We start from the raw sequence: 27676 nt of genomic DNA, 5'->3' as shown, positions 1-27676 counted from the left end.
AATGTGGTATCTTTACAATGGAAGAGTCTATAGAATGTGGTATATTTTCAATTGACGTTAGCCTACAGGTACTGTGAACTAAATTCTCCTCTTTGGCTAATGGCTGTACGTTGACTCGTTGGGAATGCTGGGCTCTCCTATGAGAAGGACGATAACGTATCCCACCAAGCAGAAATGGGTATTTCTGGGGCTATAATTTACAGCCACTACCTTTATTTGATGTTTAGTCAGCATCCATTAAGTTATGGCAGCAGGGAAGAATGGAGGTGGGTGAAAAGACAGGATTTATTGGTCTGTTGTCTGCGCCGGGAAGAGTCTGGTGCCACTGCCTCTATAAATTACCCCAATACAGGGTGGCGTCAAGAATAGCACCCTATTCCCTGTGTAGTGCATAGGGCTGTCATAGGGCCCTGGTCAAAAGTAGTGCACTATATATAGGGAGTCATTTGGGACGTAGGCAGAGAACTGCCACTGATGTTTTTGGCCTTGCAGTGGTTCCGGAAGGAAACATACACAGAGCCTGTCTAACAGTGGTCTAGTCTTAACACAGAGCCTGTCTAACAGTGGTCTAGTCTTAACACAGAGCCTGTCTAACAGGGGTCTAGTCTTAACACAGAGCCTGTCTAACAGTGGTCTAGTCTTAACACAAAGCCTGTCTAACAGTGGTCTAGTCTTAACACAGAGCCTGTCTAACAGGGGTCTAGTCTTAACACAGAGCCTGTCTAACAGTGGTCTATTCTTAACACAAAGCCTGTCTAACAGTGGTCTAGTCTTAACACAGAGCCTGTCTAACAGTGGTCTAGTCTTAACACAGAGCCTGTCTAACAGTGGTCTAGTCTTAACACAGAGCCTGTCTAACAGTGGTCTATTCTTAACACAAAGCCTGTCTAACAGGGGTCTAGTCTTAACACAGAGCCTGTCTAACAGTGGTCTAGTCTTAACACAGAGCCTGTCTAACAGTGGTCTAGTCTTAACACAGAGCCTGTCTAACAGTGGTCTAGTCTTAACACAGAGCCTGTCTAACAGTGGTCTAGTCTTAACACAGATCCTGTCTAACAGTGGTCTAGTCTTAACACAGAGCCTGTCTAACAGTGGTCTAGTCTTAACATAAAGTCTGTCTAACAGTGGTCTAGTCTTAACATGAAGTCTGTCTAACAGTGGTCTAGTCTTAACACAGAGCCTGTCTAACAGTGGTCTAGTCTTTGCTGTGGTGTCGTGTGCTGGAATGGGGAGGCTGCCCTCGCCAAAACCAATGTTCAGGATCATTCTGGAGCACAAGTGATCATGTCAAGTCAAGGCTGACTGACTGAGGGGAAGACAGAGGCTGCGTCCCAAACGACATTCTATTCAGGGCGCCCTTTAATGCACTAGATGGGGACTAGGTTGCCATTTGAGACGTAAACAGAGTGAATGGACAACGTAAGACTTGAAGGAAGGAGCGATGTGATGGGTCAGTGGCCAGCTATGTGTCCCCTTCCTGCTGTCCATGAGGCGGCAGCGTTTTTAAGGCACGACACAGACAGACAGTTGAGTGTGTCTACAGTAAAACACCGGTCGTGTCCTAAGTGGCACACTATTCCTTATGTAGTGCACTACTTTTGACCAGGGCCCATATATGACGCCCCTATAGGCCCTAGTCAAAAGTAGTGCACTAGATAGGGACGAGGGTGCCATTTGGGATTCATGTAGTTTTCTGTTCCTAACAGCAGGCACCCTCGGCTCAACCTGGATACATATAGACGTTCAGGGGCGCTGAGCTGATGTTAAAGCTGCTGGAAAGCCTTCCCAGAAGAGTGGAGGCTGTTTTGGCAGCAAAGGGAGGAACCAACTCCATATTAATGCCCATGATTTTGGAATGAGATGTTTGACGACCAGGTGTCCACATACTTTTGGTGATGTAGTGTATCATCAGGGCTTTCCACGGTATTATTGTACAGCTACGGAGTAAGTCGTGTGATTTTGACAATAGACAAATCAGAACCACTACTTCCACTTCAGGCCTAAACTGCCAGAACACACTTCAGAAGACAGACTATAGGGTTTCGCTTGCATCTAATGTGGGTCAGCGAAGCCACAGAGGTCAAAAAGGTGGAGGTGTGTTAAAATTGACAACACACTGTCAAAGCCATAGGTTGCACATATCTGAGAGGTTCCTAAGTTTCCCCCCAAAGTATGGGACTGTGTCCCAAATGCTATCCTATTACTCCCCGTATTACTCCCTACAGATGGTACTGTATTACTCCCTACAGATGGTTCTGTATTACTCCCTACAGATGGTACTGTATTACTCCCTACAGATGGTACTGTATTACTCCCTACAGATGGTACCGTATTACTCCCTACAGATAGTACAGTATTACTCCCTACAGATGGTACTGTATTACTCCCTACAGATGGTTCTGTATTACTCCCTACAGATGGTACTGTATTACTCCCTACAGATGGTACTGTATTACTCCCTACAGATGGTACAGTATTACTCCCTACAGATGGTACTGTATTACTCCCTACAGATGGTACTGTATTACTCTCTACAGATGGTACTGTATTACTCCCTACAGATGGTTCTGTATTACTCCCTACAGATGGTACTGTATTACTCCCTACAGATGGTCCGTATTACTCCCTACAGATGGTTCTGTATTACTCCCTACAGATGGTACTGTATTACTCTCTACAGATGGTACTGTATTACTCCCTACAGATGGTTCTGTATTACTCCCTACAGATGGTACTGTATTACTCTCTACAGATGGTACTGTATTACTCCCTACAGATGATACCGTATTACTCCCTACAGATGGTACCGTATTACTCCCTACAGATGGTACTGTATTACTCCCTACAGATGGTTCTGTATTACTCCCTACAGATGGTACTGTATTACTCTCTACAGATGGTTCTGTATTACTCCCTACAGATGGTACTGTATTACTCTCTACAGATGGTACTGTATTACTCCCTACAGATGATACCGTATTACTCCCTACAGATGGTTCTGTATTACTCCCTACAGATGGTACTGTATTACTCTCTACAGATGGTACTGTATTACTCCCTACAGATGGTACTGTATTACTCCCTACAGATGGTACTGTATTACTCCCTACAGATGATACCGTATTACTCCCTACAGATGGTACTGTATTACTCTCTACAGATGGTACTGTATTACTCCCTACAGATGGTACTGTATTACTCCCTACAGATGGTACTGTATTACTCCCTACAGATGGTTCTGTATTACTCCCTACAGATGGTACTGTATTACTCCCTACAGATGGTACTGTATTACTCCCTACAGATGGTTCTGTATTACTCCCTACAGATGGTTCTGTATTACTCCCTACATATGGTTCGTATTACTCCCTACAGATGGTACTGTATTACTCTCTACAGATGGTACTGTATTACTCCCTACAGATGGTCCGTATTACTCCCTACAGATGGTACTGTATTACTCTCTACAGATGGTACTGTATTACTCTCTACAGATGGTCCGTATTACTCCCTACAGATGGTTCTGTATTACTCTCTACAGATGGTACTGTATTACTCTCTACAGATGGTACTGTATTACTCCCTACAGATGGTTCTGTATTACTCCCTACAGATGGTTCTGTATTACTCCCTACAGATGGTTCGTATTACTCCCTACAGATGGTACTGTATTACTCTCTACAGATGGTACTGTATTACTCCCTACAGATGGTACTGTATTACTCCCTACAGATGGTACTGTATTACTCCCTACAGATGGTTCTGTATTACTCCCTACAGATGGTTCGTATTACTCCCTACAGATGGTACTGTATTACTCCCTACAGATGGTTCTGTATTACTCCCTACAGATGGTTCTGTATTACTCCCTACAGATGGTTCGTATTACTCCCTACAGATGGTACTGTATTACTCTCTACAGATGGTACTGTATTACTCCCTACAAATGGTACTGTATTACTCCCTACAGATGATACCGTATTACTCCCTACAGATGGTACTGTATTACTCTCTACAGATGGTACTGTATTACTCCCTACAGATGGTACTGTATTACTCCCTACAGATGGTACTGTATTACTCTCTACAGATGGTACTGTATTACTCCCTACAGATGGTACTGTATTACTCCCTACAGATGGTTCTGTATTACTCCCTACAGATGGTTCTGTATTACTCCCTACAGATGGTTCGTATTACTCCCTACAGATGGTACTGTATTACTCTCTACAGATGGTACTGTATTACTCTCTACAGATGGTCCGTATTACTCCCTACAGATGGTACTGTATTACTCTCTACAGATGGTACTGTATTACTCTCTACAGATGGACACTCATATCCGGAGCGATTTACAGTAGTGAGTGCATACATTTTCGTACTAGCCCCCCTTGGGAATCCAACCCACAACCCTAGCGTTGCAAGTGCCATGCTCTACCAACCAGGGCTCAGGTCAAAAGTAGTGCACTGTATAGGGAATAGGGTGTAATTTGGGACGAACACTGAGATATTTCCCCCACGTGTAGACACATACATCTTCTTCCTCCTTACGGGTTCAAGATTATGCGCTAATTTGTCTGATATGGAGCCCAGGAATTTCACTGTAGGCAGCTGAAATAGGGCATTTAATGTGTTCACCGTCCTCTAGGCTCACCACATAACCACTGATTGATAGTATTTCCCTCTGTGGTAGGAATAACTGACTGGACTGCTGACTGCACTGTAATTAATGTAGTTAGTATTGTATTTAATATCTCTCGCTCCCGAGTGGCGCAGCGGTCTAAGGCATTGCATCTCAGCGTAAGAGGCGTCACTAATGTCCCTGGTTCCAATCCAGGCTGTATCACATCCGGGCCATGATTGGGAGTCCCATAGGGCTATGCACAATTGGCCCAGCGTCGTCTGGGTTTGGCCGGGGTAGGCCATCAAGAACAATTTGTTCTTAACTGACTTGCCTAGTTAAATAAAGGTTAAATAAAAAGCAAAACATAATTATAATTGAATCATGTACAGTGTACACTACCAGTCATAAGTTAGGGAACACCTACTCATTCAAGGGTTTTTATTTATTTGTTTTTCTACATTGTAGAATAATAGTGAAGACATCAAAACTATGATATAACACATATGGAATCATGTAGTAACCAGAAAAGTGTTAAAAAATCTAAATAACTCTTGTATTTGAGATTCTTCAAAGTAGCCACCTTGATGACAGCTTTGCATTCTCTCAACCAGCTTCATGAGGGAGTCACCTGGAATGCATTTCAATTAACAGGTATGTCTTGTTTAAAGTTAATTTGTGGAATTTCTTTCCTTCTTAATGCGTTTGAGACAATCAGTTGTGTTGTGACAAGGTAGGGGTGGTATACAGAAGATAGCCATATTTGGTAAAAGACCAAGTCCATATTATGGCAAGAACAGCTCAAATAAGCAGAGAGAAACAACAGTCCATCATTACTTTAAGAAATTAAAGTCAGTCAATACAGAAAATCTCAAGAATTTTGAAAGTTTCTTCAAGTGCAGTCGCAAATACCATCAAGTGCTATGATGAAACTGGCTCTCATGAGAACCACCACAGGAATGGAAGACCCAGAGTTACCTCTGCTGCAGAGGATAAGTTCATTAGAGTTACCAGCCTCAGAAATTGCAGCCCAAATAAATGCTTCACAGAGTTCTAGTAACAGACACATCTCAACATCAACTGTTCAAAGGAGACTGTGTGAATCAGGCCTTCATGGTCAAATTGCTGCAAAGAAACCACTACTAAAGGACACCAATAATAAGAAGAGATTTGCTTGGGCCAAGAAACATGAGAAATTTGTCCTTTGGTCTGGAGTCCAAATTGGAGATTTTTGGTTCCAACCGCTGTGTCTTTGTGAGACTCAGTGTGGGTGAACGGATGATCTCCACATGTGTATTTCCCACCGTGAAGCATGGAGGAGGAGGTGTTATGGTGTGGGGGTGCTTTGCTGGTGACACTGTCTGCGATTTATTTAGAATTCAAGGCACACTTAACCAGCATGGCTACCACAGCATTCTGCAGCGATACGCCATCCCATCTAGTTTGGGCTTAGTCCCACTATCATTTGTTTTCAACAGGACAATGACCCAGCACAACTCCAGGCTGTGTAAGGTCTATTTTATCAAGGAGAGTGATGGAGTGCTGCATCAGATTAATTGGCCTCCACAATCCCCCTACCTCAACCAAAATGAGATGGTTTGGGATGAGTCGGACCACACAGCGAAGGAAAAGCAGTCAACAAGTGCTCAGCATATGTGGGAACTCCTTCAAGACTGTTGGAAAAGCATTCCAGGTGAAGCTGGTTGAGAGAATGCCAAGAGTGTGCAAAGCTTGTCATCAAGGCAAAGGGTGGCTATTTGAAGAATCTCAAATATAAAATATATTTTGATTTGTTTAACACTTTTGTTTACTACATGATTCCATATGTGTTATTTCATAGTGTTGATGTCGTCACTATTATTCTACACAAAATAAAAACCTTTGAATGAGAAGGTGTTCTAAAACTTTTGACCAGTCGTGTCTGAAGATATTCATCAACGGACACCAAAAACCCTGATGAAGTCTAAAGGCCTGAAGCACTTTCATCAACTGACACTGTCCTCCAAGAGGAGTCTCCTCTTCCCTTCAGACTCCTCCTCAGTTCATTCACCTTGGTTGAAGAGAGAGGTAGCAGCAAAGTTCCTTTCCCTTCAACTGACAACAAAGGCATCTGGTTCAACCACCTCCAGTAGCCTATTTAACCTCTGGGACACTTGAACTGGCTCCTGAATAACCAGCAGGGCTGATGAGCCAATAACTCTCCCCGCTAAAAACAGTCTTTGTGAGAATAGTTCCCCCTTCTGGTGAAGCCCTGCTAAACTAGCCAAATATAAAATACAAGTTGTATCGACAAGATAAGAAAAGTTATTTATTTGTAAAAATGCATTTCAGAAATCACAGAATATACTCAATATATTCCAGTAGATATTCACACAATGTCATTAAGTGATTATGATGATAATTGCCCTATGTAGTATGTTTAACATAGTTTTCCATGTTGCTCTAAAAAAGTTAGACATTCTACAAGGGGAAAATATAACTGTCACATTATTGTTATTTAATCAGTTATAGGTCTCTTCTGATCCAGAGTTTAATTCATTTTACAGGGAATCAAATACTAATAAATAAAATCTACACTATTGATCACACAACTAAACATGTCGGGCCTCAGAAACCAAGCACTAACATGTGAACTACAACATCTGGTAGCTTCGCCATAACGCCTGGTGTGCTGTTATTACATGACAGATACAACAAAGTGTTCTGTCTTGATCTCATTGCAACAAATATAAACTTGATGCAAATATCACGATACATTCGTTCTCTTTAAAAAAATAATAATGTTATACACATGTAATAAACAGACAACGTGACAATGTCTTGACGGCACGGTAGGAGTTTGAACTGTAAAAACGTAAATGGTGCGTTTTCTTTCTTCCGTGTCACATCTGCCACCTCCTGAAGCCCATGAACAAGCTGCAGGCGTAGCAGAGTGTCACCACGAAGGCAAATATCTAGAGGAGAACCAGGACAACAACAACAAAAAGGTTAGGCTAACTCCCAGAATGCCTTGAGCAATGACACCTAATGTAATAGCAGCAGCTATAGAGTACAGCACCATCACTGAACAAACTACTAGTATAGAGTCGAGAGAACAACGGCCAAACATTAACTCATGGAATGCAAAGGCCTTACAGCTCAATTTACTGAACAACATTGACTTCGAATAGGAGTTTACTACAGAGCTTTTGTGTTTGGTCTCCTTGGTAATGAACCGGTGTGAAAATAGCCGTGTGCAGTACAGGAGCTACCAATACAGAAATGGACACGGCAGTCAGGACGAAGCACAACATCCGTTCACTGGCAACAGTAGAACACTGATATACGACCTCACCAAGGCTCTACAAACATCCCTGTGTTATAGTAGTAACAGACCTCTGGGTTTATAATACCATGTTATAGTAGTAACAGACCTCTGGGTTTATAATACCATGTTATAGTAGTAACAGACCTCTGGGTTTATAATACCATGTTATAGTAGTAACAGACCTCTGGGTTTATAATAACATGTTATAGTAGTAACAGACCTCTGGGTTTATAATACTACAATAATAACATGTTATAGTAGTAACAGACCTCTGGGTTTATAATACCATGTTATAGTAGTAACAGACCTCTGGGTTTATAATACCATGTTATAGTAGTAACAGACCTCTGGGTTTATAATACTACAATAATAATAACATGTTATAGTAGTAACAGACCTCTGGGTTTATAATACCATGTTATAGTAGTAACAGACCTCTGGGTTTATAATAACATGTTATAGTAGTAACAGACCTCTGGGTTTATAATAACATGTTATAGTAGTAACAGACCTCTGGGTTTATAATACTACAATAATAACATGTTATAGTAGTAACAGACCTCTGGGTTTATAATACCATGTTATAGTAGTAACAGACCTCTGGGTTTATAATACCAGAACAATAATAACATGTTATAGTAGTAACAGACCTCTGGGTTTATAATACTACAATAATAACATGTTATAGTAGTAACAGACCTCTGGGTTTATAATACCATGTTATAGTAGTAACAGACCTCTGGGTTTATAATAACATGTTATAGTAGTAACAGACCTCTGGGTTTATAATACCATGTTATAGTAGTAACAGACCTCTGGGTTTATAATACCACGTTATAGTAGTAACAGACCTCTGGGTTTATAATAACATGTTATAGTAGTAACAGACCTCTGGGTTTATAATACCAGAACAATAATAACATGTTATAGTAGTAACAGACCTCTGGGTTTATAATACCATGTTATAGTAGTAACAGACCTCTGGGTTTATAATACCACAATAATAACATGTTATAGTAGTAACAGACCTCTGGGTTTATAATACCATGTTATAGTAGTAACAGACCTCTGGGTTTATAATAACATGTTATAGTAGTAACAGACCTCTGGGTTTATAATACCATGTTATAGTAGTAACAGACCTCTGGGTTTATAATAACATGTTATAGTAGTAACAGACCTCTGGGTTTATAATACCATGTTATAGTAGTAACAGACCTCTGGGTTTATAATACCATGTTATAGTAGTAACAGACCTCTGGGTTTATAATAACATGTTATAGTAGTAACAGACCTCTGGGTTTATAATACCATGTTATAGTAGTAACAGACCTCTGGGTTTATAATACCATGTTATAGTAGTAACAGACCTCTGGGTTTATAATACCATGTTATAGTAGTAACAGACCTCTGGGTTTATAATACCATGTTATAGTAGTAACAGACCTCTGGGTTTATAATAACATGTTATAGTAGTAACAGACCTCTGGGTTTATAATAACATGTTATAGTAGTAACAGACCTCTGGGTTTATAATAACATGTTATAGTAGTAACAGACCTCTGGGTTTATAATAACATGTTATAGTAGTAACAGACCTCTGGGTTTATAATACTACAATAATAACATGTTATAGTAGTAACAGACCTCTGGGTTTATAATACTACAATAATAACATGTTATAGTAGTAACAGACCTCTGGGTTTATAATACTACAATAATAACATGTTATAGTAGTAACAGACCTCTGGGTTTATAATAACATGTTATAGTAGTAACAGACCTCTGGGTTTATAATAACATGTTATAGTAGTAACAGACCTCTGGGTTTATAATACTACAATAATAACATGTTATAGTAGTAACAGACCTCTGGGTTTATAATAACATGTTATAGTAGTAACAGACCTCTGGGTTTATAATACTACAATAATAACATGTTATAGTAGTAACAGACCTCTGGGTTTATAATACTACAATAATAACATGTTATAGTAGTAACAGACCTCTGGGTTTATAATAACATGTTATAGTAGTAACAGACCTCTGGGTTTATAATACCATGTTATAGTAGTAACAGACCTCTGGGTTTATAATAACATGTTATAGTAGTAACAGACCTCTGGGTTTATAATACCATGTTATAGTAGTAACAGACCTCTGGGTTTATAATAACATGTTATAGTAGTAACAGATCTCTGGGTTTATAATACCATGTTATAGTAGTAACAGACCTCTGGGTTTATAATAACATGTTATAGTAGTAACAGACCTCTGGGTTTATAATACTACAATAATAACATGTTATAGTAGTAACAGACCTCTGGGTTTATAATAACATGTTATAGTAGTAACAGACCTCTGGGTTTATAATACTACAATAATAATAATAACATGTTATAGTAGTAACAGACCTCTGGGTTTATAATACTACAATAATGACATGTTATAGTAGTAACAGATCTCTGGGTTTATAATAACATGTTATAGTAGTAACAGACCTCTGGGTTTATAATACTACAATAATAATAATAATAACATGTTATAGTAGTAACAGACCTCTGGGTTTATAATACTACAATAATAACATGTTATAGTAGTAACAGACCTCTGGGTTTATAATAACATGTTATAGTAGTAACAGACCTCTGGGTTTATAATAACATGTTATAGTAGTAACAGACCTCTGGGTTTATAATACTACAATAATACCATGTTATAGTAGTAACAGACCTCTGGGTTTATAATAACATGTTATAGCAGTAACAGACCTATGGGTTTATAATAACATGTTATAGTAGTAACAGATCTCTGGGTTTATAATAACATGTTATAGTAGTAACAGACCTCTGGGTTTATAATACTACAATAATAACATGTTATAGTAGTAACAGACCTCTGGGTTTATAATAACATGTTATAGTAGTAACAGACCTCTGGGTTTATAATAACATGTTATAGTAGTAACAGACCTCTGGGTTTATAATACTACAATAATAATAACATGTTATAGTAGTAACAGACCTCTGGGTTTATAATAACATGTTATAGTAGTAACAGACCTCTGGGTTTATAATAACATGTTATAGTAGTAACAGACCTCTGGGTTTATAATACTACAATAATAATAACATGTTATAGTAGTAACAGACCTCTGGGTTTATAATACCATGTTATAGTAGTAACAGACCTCTGGGTTTATAATACCATGTTATAGTAGTAACAGACCTCTGGGTTTATAATACCATGTTATAGTAGTAACAGACCTCTGGGTTTATAATAACATGTTATAGTAGTAACAGACGTCTGGGTTTATAATACCAGAACAATAATAACATGTTATAGTAGTAACAGACCTCTGGGTTTATAATAACATGTTATAGTAGTAACAGACCTCTGGGTTTATAATACTACAATAATAACATGTTATAGTAGTAACAGACCTCTGGGTTTATAATACCATGTTATAGTAGTAACAGACCTATGGGTTTATAATACCATGTTATAGTAGTAACAGACCTCTGGGTTTATAATACCATGTTATAGTAGTAACAGACCTCTGGGTTTATAATACCATGTTATAGTAGTAACAGACCTCTGGGTTTATAATAACATGTTATAGTAGTAACAGACCTCTGGGTTTATAATACTACAATAATAACATGTTATAGTAGTAACAGACCTCTGGGTTTATAATACTACAATAATACCATGTTATAGTAGTAACAGACCTCTGGGTTTATAATAACATGTTATAGTAGTAACAGACCTCTGGGTTTATAATACCATGTTATAGTAGTAACAGACCTCTGGGTTTATAATACCATGTTATAGTAGTAACAGACCTCTGGGTTTATAATAACATGTTATAGTAGTAACAGACCTCTGGGTTTATAATACTACAATAATAACATGTTATAGTAGTAACAGACCTCTGGGTTTATAATACTACAATAATGACATGTTATAGTAGTAACAGATCTCTGGGTTTATAATAACATGTTATAGTAGTAACAGACCTCTGGGTTTATAATACCATGTTATAGTAGTAACAGACCTCTGGGTTTATAATACCATGTTATAGTAGTAACAGACCTCTGGGTTTATAATAACATGTTATAGTAGTAACAGACCTCTGGGTTTATAATACTACAATAATAACATGTTATAGTAGTAACAGACCTCTGGGTTTATAATACCATGTTATAGTAGTAACAGACCTATGGGTTTATAATACCATGTTATAGTAGTAACAGACCTCTGGGTTTATAATACCATGTTATAGTAGTAACAGACCTCTGGGTTTATAATACCATGTTATAGTAGTAACAGACCTCTGGGTTTATAATAACATGTTATAGTAGTAACAGACCTCTGGGTTTATAATACTACAATAATAACATGTTATAGTAGTAACAGACCTCTGGGTTTATAATACTACAATAATACCATGTTATAGTAGTAACAGACCTCTGGGTTTATAATACCATGTTATAGTAGTAACAGACCTCTGGGTTTATAATACCATGTTATAGTAGTAACAGACCTCTGGGTTTATAATACCATGTTATAGTAGTAACAGACCTCTGGGTTTATAATAACATGTTATAGTAGTAACAGACCTCTGGGTTTATAATACTACAATAATAACATGTTATAGTAGTAACAGACCTCTGGGTTTATAATACTACAATAATGACATGTTATAGTAGTAACAGATCTCTGGGTTTATAATAACATGTTATAGTAGTAACAGACCTCTGGGTTTATAATACCATGTTATAGTAGTAACAGACCTCTGGGTTTATAATACCATGTTATAGTAGTAACAGACCTCTGGGTTTATAATAACATGTTATAGTAGTAACAGACCTCTGGGTTTATAATACTACAATAATAACATGTTATAGTAGTAACAGACCTCTGGGTTTATAATACTACAATAATAACATGTTATAGTAGTAACAGACCTCTGGGTTTATAATACTACAATAATAACATGTTATAGTAGTAACAGACCTCTGGGTTTATAATAACATGTTATAGTAGTAACAGACCTCTGGGTTTATAATAACATGTTATAGTAGTAACAGACCTCTGGGTTTATAATACTACAATAATAACATGTTATAGTAGTAACAGACCTCTGGGTTTATAATAACATGTTATAGTAGTAACAGACCTCTGGGTTTATAATACTACAATAATAACATGTTATAGTAGTAACAGACCTCTGGGTTTATAATACTACAATAATAACATGTTATAGTAGTAACAGACCTCTGGGTTTATAATAACATGTTATAGTAGTAACAGACCTCTGGGTTTATAATACTACAATAATAATAACATGTTATAGTAGTAACAGACCTCTGGGTTTATAATAACATGTTATAGTAGTAACAGACCTCTGGGTTTATAATAACATGTTATAGTAGTAACAGACCTATGGGTTTATAATAACATGTTATAGTGGTAACAGATCTCTGGGTTTATAATAACATGTTATAGTAGTAACAGACCTCTGGGTTTATAATACTACAATAATAACATGTTATAGTAGTAACAGACCTCTGGGTTTATAATAACATGTTATAGTAGTAACAGACCTCTGGGTTTATAATAACATGTTATAGTAGTAACAGACCTCTGGGTTTATAATACTACAATAATAATAACATGTTATAGTAGTAACAGACCTCTGGGTTTATAATAACATGTTATAGTAGTAACAGACCTCTGGGTTTATAATAACATGTTATAGTAGTAACAGACCTCTGGGTTTATAATAACATGTTATAGTAGTAACAGACCTCTGGGTTTATAATACCATGTTATAGTAGTAACAGACCTCTGGGTTTATAATACCATGTTATAGTAGTAACAGACCTCTGGGTTTATAATACCATGTTATAGTAGTAACAGACCTCTGGGTTTATAATACCATGTTATAGTAGTAACAGACCTCTGGGTTTATAATAACATGTTATAGTAGTAACAGACGTCTGGGTTTATAATACCAGAACAATAATAACATGTTATAGTAGTAACAGACCTCTGGGTTTATAATACTACAATAATAACATGTTATAGTAGTAACAGACCTCTGGGTTTATAATACCATGTTATAGTAGTAACAGACCTCTGGGTTTATAATAACATGTTATAGTAGTAACAGACCTCTGGGTTTATAATAACATGTTATAGTAGTAACAGACCTCTGGGTTTATAATACTACAATAATAATAACATGTTATAGTAGTAACAGACCTCTGGGTTTATAATACCATGTTATAGTAGTAACAGACCTCTGGGTTTATAATACCATGTTATAGTAGTAACAGACCTCTGGGTTTATAATACCATGTTATAGTAGTAACAGACCTCTGGGTTTATAATACTACAATAATAATAACATGTTATAGTAGTAACAGACCTCTGGGTTTAAAATACCATGTTATAGTAGTAACAGACCTCTGGGTTTATAATACCATGTTATAGTAGTAACAGACCTCTGGGTTTATAATACCATGTTATAGTAGTAACAGACCTCTGGGTTTATAATACCATGTTATAGTAGTAACAGACCTCTGGGTTTATAATAACATGTTATAGTAGTAACAGACCTCTGGGTTTATAATACCATGTTATAGTAGTAACAGACCTCTGGGTTTATAATACCAGAACAATAATAACATGTTATAGTAGTAACAGACCTCTGGGTTTATAATAACATGTTATAGTAGTAACAGACCTCTGGGTTTATAATAACATGTTATAGTAGTAACAGACCTCTGGGTTTATAATAACATGTTATAGTAGTAACAGACCTCTGGGTTTATAACACTGGAAGAATCGATTCCAATAACTGATCGTTTGCTTGTCTGCCTGGAGTGCCAGATCCAATAGGTTGTCATTAGTTACCACAAAGTCATAATTATGGATAAACCACACCGATTTCTACAGTTTCTCTTCTTGAAATCTGATTTAAACCTTAAATTAAGATCAAAAAGATACATTTTCTTTTCATGTATTTTTACAATGTAAACAACTTTGACTTTGGTAACTAGTGACAACCAGATGGGCAGGGTTTGAAGTTCTGGGAATTTTCTATTGGTTTATCAACCCAGGCAAACTCAAACAGGCACGTACAGTATGAAGAATTTGAATTGAAAGCCTGGTCTGATCAGTGAACCACCATTTGCATTACAGATAGCCTTGACGTTGTGTGTTAGTGTACACTGACCGTAGCTGCCACGTTAATACTGTATTGTCTGTTGTCCAGGAAGGTGAGTATATTTCCACTAGGGGCAGTTACACATCCTGGTATGGAGCTGTTGGTACTACTGATGACCCCTCTGGCAGCCGTAACAGCAGCCTCCAGCACCAAGGCACTGAAGTAGAACAGCAGTGCTGTGAAGTGGTACAGCACATCCTACAATGAAGATGGAAAGACGGGGTTATAATATGGATTGAGAGTAGTCAGGTCTCATTGAACGTATTGAGAAAAATCACGTGTGATAGGAGGTTACAGTCAGAGACCGACCGCCTCCCAGAGAGATAGGAGGTTACAGTCAGAGACCGGCCGCCTCCCAGAGAGATAGGAGGTTACAGTCAGAGACCGACCGCCTCCCAGAGAGATAGGGGGTTACAGTCAGAGACCGACCGCCTCCCAGAGAGATAGGAGGTTACAGTCAGAGACCGACCGCCTCCCAGAGAGATAGGGGGTTACAGTAAGAGACCGACCGCCTCCCAGAGAGATAGGGGGTTACAGTCAGAGACCGACCGCCTCCCAGAGAGATAGGGGGTTACAGTAAGAGACCGACCGCCTCCCAGAGAGATAGGAGGTTACAGTCAGAGACCGACCGCCTCCCAGAGAGATAGGAGGTTACAGTCAGAGACCGACCGCCTCCCAGAGAGATAGGAGGTTACAGTCAGAGACCGACCGCCTCCCAGAGAGATAGGAGGTTACAGTCAGAGACCGACCGCCTCCCAGAGAGATAGGGGGTTACAGTAAGAGAGCGGCCGCCTCCCAGAGAGATAGGGGGTTACAGTAAGAGACCGACCGCCTCCCAGAGAGATAGGGGGTTACAGTCAGAGACCGACCGCCTCCCAGAGAGATAGGAGGTTACAGTCAGAGACCGACCGCCTCCCAGAGAGATAGGAGGTTACAGTCAGAGACCGACCGCCTCCCAGAGAGATAGGAGGTTACAGTCAGAGACCGGCCGCCTCCCAGAGAGATAGGAGGTTACAGTCAGAGACCGACCGCCTCCCAGAGAGATAGGGGGTTACAGTCAGAGACCGACCGCCTCCCAGAGAGATAGGAGGTTACAGTCAGAGACCGACCGCCTCCCAGAGAGATAGGAGGTTACAGTCAGAGACCGACCGCCTCCCAGAGAGATAGGGGGTTACAGTCAGAGACCGACCGCCTCCCAGAGAGATAGGAGGTTACAGTCAGAGACCGACCGCCTCCCAGAGAGATAGGAGGTTACAGTCAGAGACCGGCCGCCTCCCAGAGAGATAGGAGGTTACAGTCAGAGACCGACCGCCTCCCAGAGAGATAGGAGGTTACAGTCAGAGACCGACCGCCTCCCAGAGAGATAGGGGGTTACAGTCAGAGACCGACCGCCTCCCAGAGAGATAGGGGGTTACAGTCAGAGACCGACCGCCTCCCAGAGAGATAGGGGGTTACAGTCAGAGACCGACCGCCTCCCAGAGAGATAGGAGGTTACAGTCAGAGACCGACCGCCTCCCAGAGAGATAGGAGGTTACAGTCAGAGACCGACCGCCTCCCAGAGAGATAGGAGGTTACAGTCAGAGACCGACCGTCTCCCAGAGAGATAGGGGGTTACAGTCAGAGACCGACCGCCTCCCAGAGAGATAGGGGGTTACAGTCAGAGACCGACCGCCTCCCAGAGAGATAGGGGGTTACAGTAAGAGACCGACCGCCTCCCAGAGAGATAGGAGGTTACAGTCAGAGACCGACCGCCTCCCAGAGAGATAGGAGGTTACAGTCAGAGACCGACCGCCTCCCAGAGAGATAGGAGGTTACAGTCAGAGACCGACCGCCTCCCAGAGAGATAGGAGGTTACAGTCAGAGACCGACCGCCTCCCAGAGAGATAGGGGGTTACAGTAAGAGAGCGGCCGCCTCCCAGAGAGATAGGGGGTTACAGTAAGAGACCGACCGCCTCCCAGAGAGATAGGGGGTTACAGTCAGAGACCGACCGCCTCCCAGAGAGATAGGAGGTTACAGTCAGAGACCGACCGCCTCCCAGAGAGATAGGAGGTTACAGTCAGAGACCGACCGCCTCCCAGAGAGATAGGAGGTTACAGTCAGAGACCGGCCGCCTCCCAGAGAGATAGGAGGTTACAGTCAGAGACCGACCGCCTCCCAGAGAGATAGGGGGTTACAGTCAGAGACCGACCGCCTCCCAGAGAGATAGGAGGTTACAGTCAGAGACCGACCGCCTCCCAGAGAGATAGGAGGTTACAGTCAGAGACCGACCGCCTCCCAGAGAGATAGGGGGTTACAGTCAGAGACCGACCGCCTCCCAGAGAGATAGGAGGTTACAGTCAGAGACCGACCGCCTCCCAGAGAGATAGGAGGTTACAGTCAGAGACCGGCCGCCTCCCAGAGAGATAGGAGGTTACAGTCAGAGACCGACCGCCTCCCAGAGAGATAGGAGGTTACAGTCAGAGACCGACCGCCTCCCAGAGAGATAGGGGGTTACAGTCAGAGACCGACCGCCTCCCAGAGAGATAGGGGGTTACAGTCAGAGACCGACCGCCTCCCAGAGAGATAGGGGGTTACAGTCAGAGACCGACCGCCTCCCAGAGAGATAGGAGGTTACAGTCAGAGACCGACCGCCTCCCAGAGAGATAGGAGGTTACAGTCAGAGACCGACCGCCTCCCAGAGAGATAGGGGGTTACAGTCAGAGACCGACCGCCTCCCAGAGAGATAGGGGGTTACAGTCAGAGACCGACCGCCTCCCAGAGAGATAGGAGGTTACAGTCAGAGACCGACCGCCTCCCAGAGAGATAGGGGGTTACAGTCAGAGACCGGCCGCCTCCCAGAGAGATAGGGGGTTACAGTCAGAGACCGACCGCCTCCCAGAGAGATAGGAGGTTACAGTCAGAGACCGACCGCCTCCCAGAGAGATAGGGGGTTACAGTCAGAGACCGACCGCCTCCCAGAGAGATAGGGGGTTACAGTCAGAGACCGACCGCCTCCCAGAGAGATAGGAGGTTACAGTCAGAGACCGACCGCCTCCCAGAGAGATAGGGGGTTACAGTCAGAGACCGACCGCCTCCCAGAGAGATAGGGGGTTACAGTCAGAGACCGACCGCCTCCCAGAGACATAGGGGGTTACAGTCAGAGACCGACCGCCTCCCAGAGAGATAGGAGGTTACAGTCAGAGACCGACCGCCTCCCAGAGAGATAGGGGGTTACAGTCAGAGACCGACCGCCTCCCAGAGAGATAGGAGGTTACAGTCAGAGACCGACCGCCTCCCAGAGAGATAGGGGGTTACAGTCAGAGACCGACCGCCTCCCAGAGAGATAGGAGGTTACAGTCAGAGACCGGCCGCCTCCCAGAGACATAGGGGGTTACAGTCAGAGACCGGCCGCCTCCCAGAGACATAGGGGGTTACAGTCAGAGACCGACCGCCTCCCAGAGAGATAGGGGGTTACAGTCAGAGACCGACCGCCTCCCAGAGAGATAGGGGGTTACAGTCAGAGACCGACCGCCTCCCAGAGAGATAGGGGGTTACAGTCAGAGACCGACCGCCTCCCAGAGAGATAGGGGGTTACAGTCAGAGACCGGCCGCCTCCCAGAGACATAGGGGGTTACAGTCAGAGACCGACCGCCTCCCAGAGAGATAGGGGGTTACAGTCAGAGACCGACCGCCTCCCAGAGAGATAGGAGGTTACAGTCAGAGACCGACCGCCTCCCAGAGAGATAGGGGGTTACAGTCAGAGACCGGCCGCCTCCCAGAGAGATAGGGGGTTACAGTCAGAGACCGGCCGCCTCCCAGAGAGATAGGAGGTTACAGTCAGAGACCGACCGCCTCCCAGAGAGATAGGAGGTTACAGTCAGAGACCGACCGCCTCCCAGAGAGATAGGGGGTTACAGTCAGAGACCAGCTCCCTCCCAGAGAGATAGGGGGTTACAGTCAGAGACCGACCGCCTCCCAGAGAGATAGGGGGTTACAGTCAGAGACCAGCTCCCTCCCAGAGAGATAGGGGGTTACAGTCAGAGACCAGCTCCCTCCCAGAGAGATAGGAGGTTACAGTCAGAGACCGACCGCCTCCCAGAGAGATAGGAGGTTACAGTCAGAGACCGACCGCCTCCCAGAGAGATAGGGGGTTACAGTCAGAGACCGACCGCCTCCCAGAGAGATAGGAGGTTACAGTCAGAGACCGACCGCCTCCCAGAGAGATAGGAGGTTACAGTCAGAGACCGACCGCCTCCCAGAGAGATAGGAGGTTACAGTCAGAGACCGACCGCCTCCCAGAGAGATAGGAGGTTACAGTCAGAGACCGACCGCCTCCCAGAGAGATAGGAGGTTACAGTCAGAGACCGACCGCCTCCCAGAGCGATAGGGGGTTACAGTCAGAGACCGACCGCCTCCCAGAGAGATAGGAGGTTACAGTCAGAGACCGACCGCCTCCCAGAGAGATAGGAGGTTACAGTCAGAGACCGACCGCCTCCCAGAGAGATAGGAGGTTACAGTCAGAGACCGGCCGCCTCCCAGAGAGATAGGAGGTTACAGTCAGAGACCGGCCGCCTCCCAGAGAGATAGGAGGTTACAGTCAGAGACCGACCGCCTCCCAGAGAGATAGGGGGTTACAGTCAGAGACCGACCGCCTCCCAGAGAGATAGGAGGTTACAGTCAGAGACCGACCGCCTCCCAGAGAGATAGGGGGTTACAGTCAGAGACCGACCGCCTCCCAGAGAGATAGGGGGTTACAGTCAGAGACCGACCGCCTCCCAGAGAGATAGGAGGTTACAGTCAGAGACCGACCGCCTCCCAGAGAGATAGGAGGTTACAGTCAGAGACCGACCGCCTCCCAGAGAGATAGGAGGTTACAGTCAGAGACCGACCGCCTCCCAGAGAGATAGGAGGTTACAGTCAGAGACCGACCGCCTCCCAGAGAGATAGGAGGTTACAGTCAGAGACCGACCGCCTCCCAGAGAGATAGGAGGTTACAGTCAGAGACCGACCGCCTCCCAGAGAGATAGGAGGTTACAGTCAGAGACCGACCGCCTCCCAGAGAGATAGGAGGTTACAGTCAGAGACCGACCGCCTCCCAGAGAGATAGGAGGTTACAGTCAGAGACCGACCGCCTCCCAGAGAGATAGGAGGTTACAGTCAGAGACCGACCGCCTCCCAGAGAGATAGGAGGTTACAGTCAGAGACCGACCGCCTCCCAGAGAGATAGGGGGTTACAGTCAGAGACCGACCGCCTCCCAGAGAGATAGGGGGTTACAGTCAGAGACCGGCCGCCTCCCAGAGAGATAGGGGGTTACAGTCAGAGACCGGCCGCCTCCCAGAGAGATAGGAGGTTACAGTCAGAGACCGACCGCCTCCCAGAGAGATAGGAGGTTACAGTCAGAGACCGACCGCCTCCCAGAGAGATAGGAGGTTACAGTCAGAGACCGACCGCCTCCCAGAGAGATAGGAGGTTACAGTCAGAGACCGACCGCCTCCCAGAGAGATAGGAGGTTACAGTCAGAGACCGACCGCCTCCCAGAGAGATAGGGGGTTACAGTCAGAGACCGACCGCCTCCCAGAGAGATAGGGGGTTACAGTCAGAGACCGGCCGCCTCCCAGAGAGATAGGGGGTTACAGTCAGAGACCGGCCGCCTCCCAGAGAGATAGGAGGTTACAGTCAGAGACCGACCGCCTCCCAGAGAGATAGGGGGTTACAGTCAGAGACCGACCGCCTCCCAGAGAGATAGGAGGTTACAGTCAGAGAGCGGCCGCCTCCCAGAGAGATAGGGGGTTACAGTCAGAGACCGACCGCCTCCCAGAGAGATAGGAGGTTACAGTCAGAGACCGACCGCCTCCCAGAGAGATAGGGGGTTACAGTCAGAGACCGACCGCCTCCCAGAGAGATAGGAGGTTACAGTCAGAGACCGACCGCCTCCCAGAGAGATAGGGGGTTACAGTAAGAGACCGGCCGCCTCCCAGAGAGATAGGGGGTTACAGTAAGAGACCGGCCGCCTCCCAGAGAGATAGGAGGTTACAGTCAGAGACCGACCGCCTCCCAGAGAGATAGGAGGTTACAGTCAGAAACCGGCCATCTCCCAGAGACATAGGGGGTTACAGTCAGAGACCGGCCGCCTCCCAGAGAGATAGGAGGTTACAGTCAGAGACCGACCGCCTCCCAGAGAGATAGGGGGTTACAGTCAGAGACCGACCGCCTCCCAGAGAGATAGGGGGTTACAGTCAGAGACCGACCGCCTCCCAGAGAGATAGGGGGTTACAGTAAGAGACCGGCCGCCTCCCAGAGAGATAGGGGGTTACAGTAAGAGACCGGCCGCCTCCCAGAGAGATAGGGGATTACAGTAAGAGACCGGCCGCCTTCCAGAGAGATAGGAGGTTACAGTCAGAAACCGGCCATCTCCCAGAGACATAGGGGGTTACAGTAAGAGACCGGCCGCCTCCCAGAGAGATAGGGGATTACAGTAAGAGAGCGGCCGCCTCCCAGAGAGATAGGGGGTTACAGTAAGAGACCGGCCGTCTCCCAGAGAGATAGGGGATTACAGTAAGAGAGCGGCCGCCTCCCAGAGAGATAGGGGGTTACATTAAGAGAGCGGCCGCCTCCCAGAGAGATAGGGGGTTACATTAAGAGACCGGCCGTCTCCCAGAGAGATAGGGGGTTACATTAAGAGATCGGCCGTCTCCCAGAGAGATTGGGGGTTACAGTAAGAGACCGGCCGCCTCCCAGAGAGATAGGGGGTTACAGTAAGAGACCGGCCGCCTCCCAGAGAGATAGGGGATTACAGTAAGAGACCAGCTGCCTCCCAGAGAGAGAGATAGGGGGTTACAGTAAGAGACCAGCTCCCTCCCAGAGAGATAGGGGGTTACAGTAAGAGACCGGCCGCCTCCCAGAGAGAGAGGGGGTTACAGAAAGAGACCAGCTGCCTCCCAAATGGCACCCTACTACCTATATAGTGCACCATCTTTGACCTACGTTTGACCTGAGCCTTATGAATAAGGGTGCAATTTCGTAGGTAGCCACAGACTCCCTTCTGTTGACAATGGGGACTCAGGGCACACAGACTGGCCATTGTCTGGTGTGAGCTCACTATTCTCTCAGTAGCTGTGTCACAAGCTTTGTTTTCTCATTGTCTATGAGATGACAACACACACACACACACACACACGACTACATTTAGGAGAAGAACTGGAGCCTGGTGGGTCTGAGGCCTGTCTGTGGATAGGTCCCAAATGGTACTCTATTCCCTATATAGTGCACTACTACTGACCAGGGTCATTTGGGACGCAACATGTGTCAGTACTGTACTGTAGCTAGTAGTGTAGGCAGTACCCTTCAAGTCAACCTCTAGTGCAGTCAGTCATTAGTACTTCATGTTAGTTATTATGTGTAAGCAGAGCTGGGATCAGGGCCAGCGGCAGCAGAGCTGGGATCAGGGCCAGCGGCAGCAGAGCTGGGATCAGGGCCAGCGGCAGCAGAGCTGGGATCAGGGCCAGCGGCAGCAGAGCTGGGATCAGGGCCAGCAGCAATAGCAGCAGAGCTGGGATCAGGGCCAGCAGCAGTAGCAGCAGAGCTGGGATCAGGGTCAGCAGCAATAGCAGCAGAGCTGGGATCAGGGCCAGCAGCAATAGCAGCAGAGCTGGGATCAGGGCCAGCAGCAATAGCAGCAGGGCTGGGATCAGGGCCAGCAGCAATAGCAGCAGAGCTGGGATCAGGGCCAGTAGCAGCAGAGCTGGGATCAGGGCCAGTAGCAGCAGAGCTGGGATCAGGGCCAGTAGCAGCAGAGCTGGGATCAGGGCCAGTAGCAGCAGAGCTGGGATCAGGGCCAGTAGCAGCAGAGCTGGGATCAGGGCCAGTAGCAGCAGAGCTGGGATCAGGGCCAGTAGCAGCAGAGCTGGGATCAGGGCCAGTAGCAGCAGAGCTGGGATCAGGACCAGTAGCAGCAGAGCTGGGATCAGGACCAGTAGCAGCAGAGCTGGGATCAGGACCAGTAGCAGCAGAGCTGGGATCAGGACCAGTAGCAGCAGAGCTGGGATCAAGGCCAGTAGCAGCAGAGCTGGGATCAGGACCAATAGCAGCAGAGCTGGGATCAGGACCAATAGCAGCAGAGCTGGGATCAGGGCCAGTAGCAGCAGAGCTGGGATCAGGACCAATAGCAGCAGAGCTGGGATCAGGACCAATAGCAGCAGAGCTGGGATCAGGACCAATAGCAGCAGAGCTGGGATCAGGACCAATAGCAGCAGAGCTGGGATCAGGACCAATAGCAGCAGAGCTGGGATCAGGGCCAGTAGCAGCAGAGCTGGGATCAGGGCCAGTAGCAGCAGAGCTGGGATCAGGGCCAGTGTGAGGACTGATTGGCACAACACTGACTGGGTCTGCCCGTCTGCCTGCCTAGGGACCGTTGTTTTTCAACAAATTAAATGACAGACACTTTTACATTATTTCTCACCCAGTACATGCAGTGTGTTCTTGCCATTATAATGTGCACTAGGCTCTGCCCTGTTACAGGGCTTTAAGTTTCTTGACAGACTAGTAGATCAAGCTCTCTGTAATGTTTCAGTGTTTCTGGTCAGTTTTGATACCTGCATGTGTAGAGGCACCCTCATGACTAAAGTTGTGATGAGATCATATTCAGTAGGTGTGGTGCAGTGTTTCACTCGGTGTGTCCTTACACACACACACACCTGTCTGGGAAAGACATCCTCTGTACTGTAATTAGGACTATCAAAGAGCAGGATTGTTCTACATCAGTAGTGACATGATACTGAATGGAACATCCTTTCAGGAGTTTAGGGGAACTGCTATGGAGTCGGCAGCATTTGAATGAGGCTCCTGAAGAACATGTCTCCTGACTATTCTAAAGATATTGTGTTTGATTTGCAGGGGGATCTCCAAATTCAAATAGCAAAGGTCCAGACTGAAGACTACTATTTGTTTATCATTTGAATTGTGTTTAGTGCCGAGGTGGAACTAAACCCTGCACCAACCAGTAGCTCTCCCGGACTGGAGTTGGACAGCCCTGAAGTGACAAGCCAAACAGACCAGACCAAGAAGACTGGAGTTGGACAGCCCTGAAGATATAAACCAAACAGACCAGGAAGACTGGAGTTGGACAGCCCTGAAGTGACAAACCAAACAGACCAGGAAGACTGGAGCTAGACAGCCCTGAAGATATAAACCAAACAGACCAGGAAGACTGGAGTTGGACAGCCCTGAAGTGACAAACCAAACAGACCGGGAAGACTGGAGTTGGACAGCCCTGAAGTGATCAACCAAACAGACCAGGAAGACTGGAGTTGGACAGCCCTGAAGTGATCAACCAAACAGACCAGGAAGACTGGAGTTGGACAGCCCTGAAGTGACAAGCCAAACAGACAAAGACCAAGAAGACTGGAGTTGGACAGCCCTGAAGTGACAAACCAAACAGACCAGGAAGACTGGAGTTGGACAGCCCTGAAGTGACAAACCAAACAGACCAGGAAGACTGGAGTTGGACAGCCCTGAAGTGACAAACCAAACAGACCAGGAAGACTGGAGTTGGACAGCCCTGAAGTGATCAACCAAACAGACCAGGAAGACTGGAGTTGGACAGCCCTGAAGTGATCAACCAAACAGACCAGGAAGACTGGAGCTAGACAGCCCTGAAGTGACAAACCAAACAGACCAGGAAGACTGAAGTTGGACAGCCCTGAAGTGACAAACCAAACAGACCAGGAAGACTCTACCTCTGACCAGGAAGACTCTACCTCTGACCAGGAAGACTCTACCTCTGACCAGGAAGACTCTACCTCTGACCAGGAAGACTCTACCTCTGACCAGGAAGACTCTACCTCTGACCAGGAAGACTCTACCTCTGATGAAGATGTCATGTGACGTCAGTATACCTGTGTATACCTGCCGGTAAGAAGACCTGTCCCTCTGCTGGTTCTTCAGTGCTCCCAACCTGTTTACCAAGAATGACTTGTTTTTCGTGACCTGTTCCTTGGGTAAAAAGCCTCGTCACTATCGGACTCACCATCAGGTTCCAGTCGGTGTTGATCCTGTCAGCCAATCCCAGGAGGAAGAGGAGGAGGTACACGCTGGAACAGAAGAACGTGCTGACAGAGACAAACATCACCCAGCCTTGTAGCAGGGGCACGGGCACGTTGGAGGAGGCCACCAGGATCCATACTAGCCCTCCAAATATCTGGAAGAACAGAATAGAGAAGATTTGTTAGACAAGTCATCATACGTCAAGACTGATTTGATATTTGTGACATAATAAATGCTTTAGGAATATCGAGACTGTTTGACCAGACTGTGAGATCTGATCATGACAGGAATGTCCGTTTATTTAAAATGCATCCTAGGCCTGACAACAGGGAACGATTTCCATTTGTGAAAAGGAGCAGGATGTTAGTGAACTGAACACAGATTATTTATAGGCCTAAAAGGAGCAGGCTGTTAGTGAACTGAACACAGATTATTTATAGGCCTAATAGGAGCAGGCTGTTAGTGAACTGAACACAGATTATGTATAGGCCTAATAGGAGCAGGCTGTTAGTGAACTGAACACAGATTATGTATAGGCCTAATAGGAGCAGGCTGTTAGTGAACTGAACACAGATTATTTATAGGCCTAAAAGGAGCAGGCTGTTAGTGAACTGAACACAGATTATTTATAGGCCTAATAGGAGCAGGCTGTTAGTGAACTGAACACAGATTATGTATAGGCCTAAAAGGAGCAGGCTGTTAGTGAACTGAACACACTTTATTTATAGGCCTAAAAGGAGCAGGCTGTTTTTAAACTGAACACACTTTATTTATCGGCCTAAAAGGAGCAGGATGTTATTAGACTGAATAGAGATTATTTATAGGCCTAAAAGGAGCAGGCTGTTAGTGAACTGAACACAGATTATTTATAGGCCTAAAAGGAGCAGGCTGTTAGTGAACTGAACACAGATTATTTATAGGCCTAAAAGGAGCAGGCTGTTAGTGAACTGAACACAGATTATTTATAGGCCTAAAAGGAGCAGGATGTTATTAGACTGAATACAGATTATTTATAGGCCTAGTAACACACTGCTATACTATTTAGCTGGAGAACAGTTGTATCTATTTTGTCGTTCACTTCACAATGACAAAATGTACAGTATGTTCTGCTCCTATCACTACTACACTATCAGATTGTACAATAGGGAGTCGCCCATATGCCGTTAGTAAAACACAGCCTAAGTACAGTGATGACTGAACTCCCATTACTATGACGCTACCTGCCTGGTCCCTCTGATAGTGTTATACATAACTACCTCTGCGATGAAAAAACTAATCCTAAAACTCAAATTAACAAAATGAATTAAGCAGAATTAATAGAGACTATCGATTAGACTGCAGTTTCCCCAATTAGGCCTACTTCAAGCAAGGGTGTAACCAGAATCTATCTGACCACCGGTGATGTATTTGCTCACAAAACTCGTAGTCAGAAATAGAGATGCGACACTCACAATTTCCAAGCAGATCAGAGCACCGGAGTACGTCCTCAATATTTGTAGTCCCAATGGCAAAGATATCGTCGGCGCTGGGAATGCTGTCACCGCAGGATTCGTCGCTGGCTCCGACATCCTTCCCGTCTTGTATCTCGACAAAGGACACCAACTCAGGCAAATTCTTCTGCGGTCATGTGTCCCTAACTGGTCTAACAGGTGCACGGCTCCTCCTTTCACTTTATTCACCTCTACTCGCCCGCAGAGTGGAGGCAGTCGCAGTTACCGCAATACCTCACCCCGATCTCTCCGTCGCGACTCGCTAAAGATGAATCTGCTACGAATTGAACGTGCCTGAGAAAATGAGAGATAGGCTCTACTATCGAATCCCTTTCGAGAACAAAATACGATACAAACAGGCAGACTGGATGCAGTGATGCCGATTAACTTCCACAGATGTTGATAGGCCACTCTAAAGTCAATATTAGTCTACCTGCAGGGGGAGAAAATTCCAAGGTGAGAGGAGTCTGAGAAACGGAAAGCAGAGCTGTGATTTATCTGCAAGCTGAAACAGCTTCGCGGTTTAGGTCAATAATTGCACAACTTAAGTTGTTTACTCAATAACCATGACCCACAGAGAAACGTCATCAAATAGCACCTCACGCCCTACATAGTGCACTACGTTTAAAGGTGCCATTTGGGGCGTGACCATAGCCTACACCTGCAAGCCTCTGAATTTAATAGAGCAAGAGTCCTGTCTGTCACTTATCTATATTGTCAGAGAGAGTGAGAACGGTATTATGAGAGAGTGATTGTTATTTTATACAGGGGCAGTAACAGGCTAGAAAAGCCCCACCAGGTTAATGTTTACCTGGAATATGTGGATAAACTCAGCTCCTGTTGACATAACCCCAAGCTGCACATGCTGTTAACAACGTTAGACAGAGTCGGTCCAATTAAGGACTGATCTATTTTCACTGGCTGTACTGTATTCCTAAAGTTACCGGTGCAGTGAATGTTTAGCTTTTTGGTTCCTCTCCAGGTTTCTTCCTTTCTTCT

General features: G+C 44.6%; 1 protein-coding gene across 1 annotated transcript; it reads right to left on the bottom strand.

Annotated features, from left to right (window-relative positions):
• Positions 1-6909: 6909 nt before the first annotated feature.
• On the bottom strand, positions 6910-27414 carry LOC110520705 (protein MAL2). The gene is made up of 4 exons (XM_036935438.2): positions 26639-27414; positions 25171-25341; positions 15175-15363; positions 6910-7575 (listed from the first exon to the last, which is right to left on the bottom strand). The coding sequence occupies exons 1-4, from the start codon at positions 26753-26755 to the stop codon at positions 7504-7506; spliced, it is 549 nt and encodes a 182-aa protein (XP_036791333.2). The 5' UTR covers positions 26756-27414; the 3' UTR covers positions 6910-7503.
• Between the last annotated feature and the right edge of the window lie 262 nt (positions 27415-27676).

This window comes from Oncorhynchus mykiss, chromosome 2 (genome assembly GCF_057628025.1).
Source record: "Oncorhynchus mykiss isolate SJ-2025 chromosome 2, ASM5762802v1, whole genome shotgun sequence".
Lineage (NCBI taxonomy): Eukaryota > Metazoa > Chordata > Actinopteri > Salmoniformes > Salmonidae > Oncorhynchus > Oncorhynchus mykiss.
Note: the sequence above shows the minus strand (reverse complement) of the source record. Positions and strands in the feature narration are given on the sequence as shown.

Excerpts from the sequence above, each read along its gene's own strand:
- LOC110520705 (XM_036935438.2), bottom strand. The coding sequence starts at position 26,755 with ATGTCGGAGCCAGCGACGAATCCTGCGGTGACAGCATTCCCAGCGCCG. Across the intron at positions 25,342-26,638 it reads CTCTGATCTGCTTGGAAATT|ATATTTGGAGGGCTAGTATG; the intron begins GTGAGTGTCGCA and ends CTGTTCTTCCAG. Across the intron at positions 7,576-15,174 it reads GTATTAACGTGGCAGCTACG|ATATTTGCCTTCGTGGTGAC; the intron begins GTCAGTGTACAC and ends GTTCTCCTCTAG.